Source organism: Amphimedon queenslandica, unplaced genomic scaffold (assembly GCF_000090795.2).
Source record: "Amphimedon queenslandica unplaced genomic scaffold, v1.1 AMPQUscaffold_12198, whole genome shotgun sequence".
NCBI lineage: Eukaryota > Metazoa > Porifera > Demospongiae > Haplosclerida > Niphatidae > Amphimedon > Amphimedon queenslandica.
In genome coordinates, this window is record NW_003547563.1 from 13,959 (window position 1) to 16,604 (window position 2,646).

The 2,646-nt window shown below is 35.1% G+C and overlaps 1 protein-coding gene across 1 annotated transcript in view; it reads left to right on the top strand.

Annotated features, from left to right (window-relative positions):
• The window catches only part of LOC105314951 (uncharacterized), a 10,229-nt gene extending 8,277 nt beyond the window's left edge, over positions 1-1,952 (top strand). The window contains exons 15-18 of the mRNA XM_011409402.2: positions 112-248; positions 307-381; positions 429-479; positions 1,336-1,952. Coding sequence (XP_011407704.2) covers positions 112-248; positions 307-381; positions 429-479; positions 1,336-1,952 — 880 coding nt within the window. The remainder of the gene's footprint in view (positions 1-111; positions 249-306; positions 382-428; positions 480-1,335) is intronic.
• The last annotated feature ends 694 nt before the right edge of the window (positions 1,953-2,646 follow it).

Consider the following 2,646-nt stretch of genomic DNA (forward strand, 5'->3'; position numbering starts at 1 on the left):
ACAAAAAGATGAAAAGATGATTGGTAAGAAACTAACTGGTAATGGGGAGGCTTTATTTATGCATCAATGCTCATTATTATCAAGAGGGTAATCTTGCTTACATTACTGTAGCATGATTTCTTTACGTTATGAAATTCTTGATTTATTTTCTACAGATACTGAGAAAGAGTTAGCATCATTGAAGGAACTGTCAGAGACTAGACTAGAAGAAATAGAACAACTGAAACTGAAACTTGAAGACAATAACAGTATGTACTGTATAATACATTTAATACAACATTAATTTGATATTTATTTTATTATAAGGATTACAAGTACCAGTTGAAGAGACATCAGACTCAGAGACAATTAAAGATGAATCATCTGACGATGACACATCAAGTACATGAATGAATAAATGAATATTTATTATATTAATAATCATATAGGTAATGAAGACATTGTAATGAAACCTGATGATAAATCACTAACAGTAAATTGTGAGTCAATTACACTATTTGAATTTGCTATTGTATATGCATGGTAATTGTAATGATACAACATAACCCACTGCATCATCAGTGTGTGTGTGTTTGTGTGTGTGTGTGTTTGTGTGTGTGTGTGTTTGTGTTTCGACCTAACCCCCGGGCTATGTCTCAAGACCCAGCTACCATAACCGTAGCCTAGCGCTGGGCTTGCACCTCGATTGAAAGTACTGGCATCTTCAAAGCTCAACACATCCATTGACTTAAGAGTCGAAATTAACAGAGTATGGGGTTTCCCTTCCATTTAAAATGCTTACTGGGCAAGGGACAGACAGTCTGGCCTTGAGAACCAGAAATGGTGGGTTAAAGATCTTTTATGGGGCCCCAACTCTCCCCGCACTGTCTGAGCCTCACTCAGCTATTGGTTTAACTGATAAGGTGTTTGTGTAACTGAACTCTATGTTAACTACTCCTATGCACACAGTTATAGTTTATGTTACATATAAAGGACACTGTATGCTACATGTACTTTGTTTATACAGTTAATTTTTGATTATAAATTCTTTTAAAATACATGACGTACAGAGAATGCTGTCTCTCTTTGCTGCCATCACACATTTAGATATTGCCATGCTTTTTTAATTGGTACTTAAATATTCATGTATAATAATAGGTGGGTATTAAATCATTAATTAATTTTCGTGTGTGTGTGTGTGTATGAGTGTGTGTGTGTGTGAGTCACACAAGCCATCCATGTGTGTGTGGGTGTGGGTTTTGTCGGCAATAATTTATTATTTTAATGAAACACTATAATTTTACTTTATGTAAAGAAATTATTGCATTAACTGACTAGTTATGTGTTTATTATTAGTACAAAAGGATGGAAAGGTAGAGTGGATTCATAGTGGTGTACGACTCACTAGTCCATCAGTAGATCAATGTAAGGAGGTAATCAGTAAACTGGAGGAGAAACATAAGATCATTATACTCCACTACTCATCATCTGACAGTATACAGGTCCTAATACCAACTGTATTGGAGAGAGGAACAATAGATCAACTTGATATATACTCCTCATTATTATCATGTGATGATGTCCTCTCTTTCTCTTATCAACTATCAACCAACAAATCATTAACAAGACTAAACCTAATTCATAGTTCAGTGAGTGATGATGGAGTCATTGCACTAGCACAATCACTACAATATAATAGAACACTTAAACACTTATATCTTCGTTACAATCCTGACATCACTTCAGCTTGTGCTCAGTCACTGGCTGAACTTTTACTCACTAACAACACCATCACTGGACTTCGTCTCGACCATACTAACATTGATACTGATGGAGTAATGATACTAATGGAATCACTCAAGACCAATAATACACTAAGGAAACTTGGGCTAGACAAACAACATAAAGAACCTTGTTCTACTTTACCTTATTATGAGCATATTAAAGACAGATTGGATTTTTTTGGATTGTGAAATCTTATTTTTATATTAGATCCTATGATAGGCATACTGTATAATATCTATGCTATTGTAGTTTCTTTGAGTTTTATTTTTACTCATTTATCATGTATTAATTATTATTGAGCCACGCCCTTTTGACTGGAGGCTGACCACGCCCTGTGTCTCTAATGGCAACTTCCTCTTCTTCTCACCCCCTATCATCTGAAGATATATTTAACAAACATTACCCAGACCTCTCTACCTCTCTCTGTGATCCTGTCAGTGTAACCAGACTATTGTATGGAGAACTAGTAATAACAGGACAGATACTAAGCAATGTTGAATCAGCTAGTCCCTCCATCAGTAAACAACGTGAGGAACTGCTAAAGGGACTGAGAGAGGTCCTTGTTGGTAATGACAACAACCTACAAACATTTGCTAGTGTATTGTGCAAGTTCACTGCTAATGTTAAACTAGGAGAAGCTATACACAAAGATTATGGTGAGTGTATTCATGTACTGAAGTAATGGAGTATTGACTGGTGGTATCATTGAAGCTTTCTATGCATACAAAATGGCTCAGAATTGACTCAAATAATTCCATCAACATGCATGTACTGGTACATGTATAGTTAGTACTAACTAGTAGTAATAAGTAACTGAAGTATGTAATCAAAATACTAATGTATTACTGTACATTGTACCTACATGTATTGTTATGAGTTTAT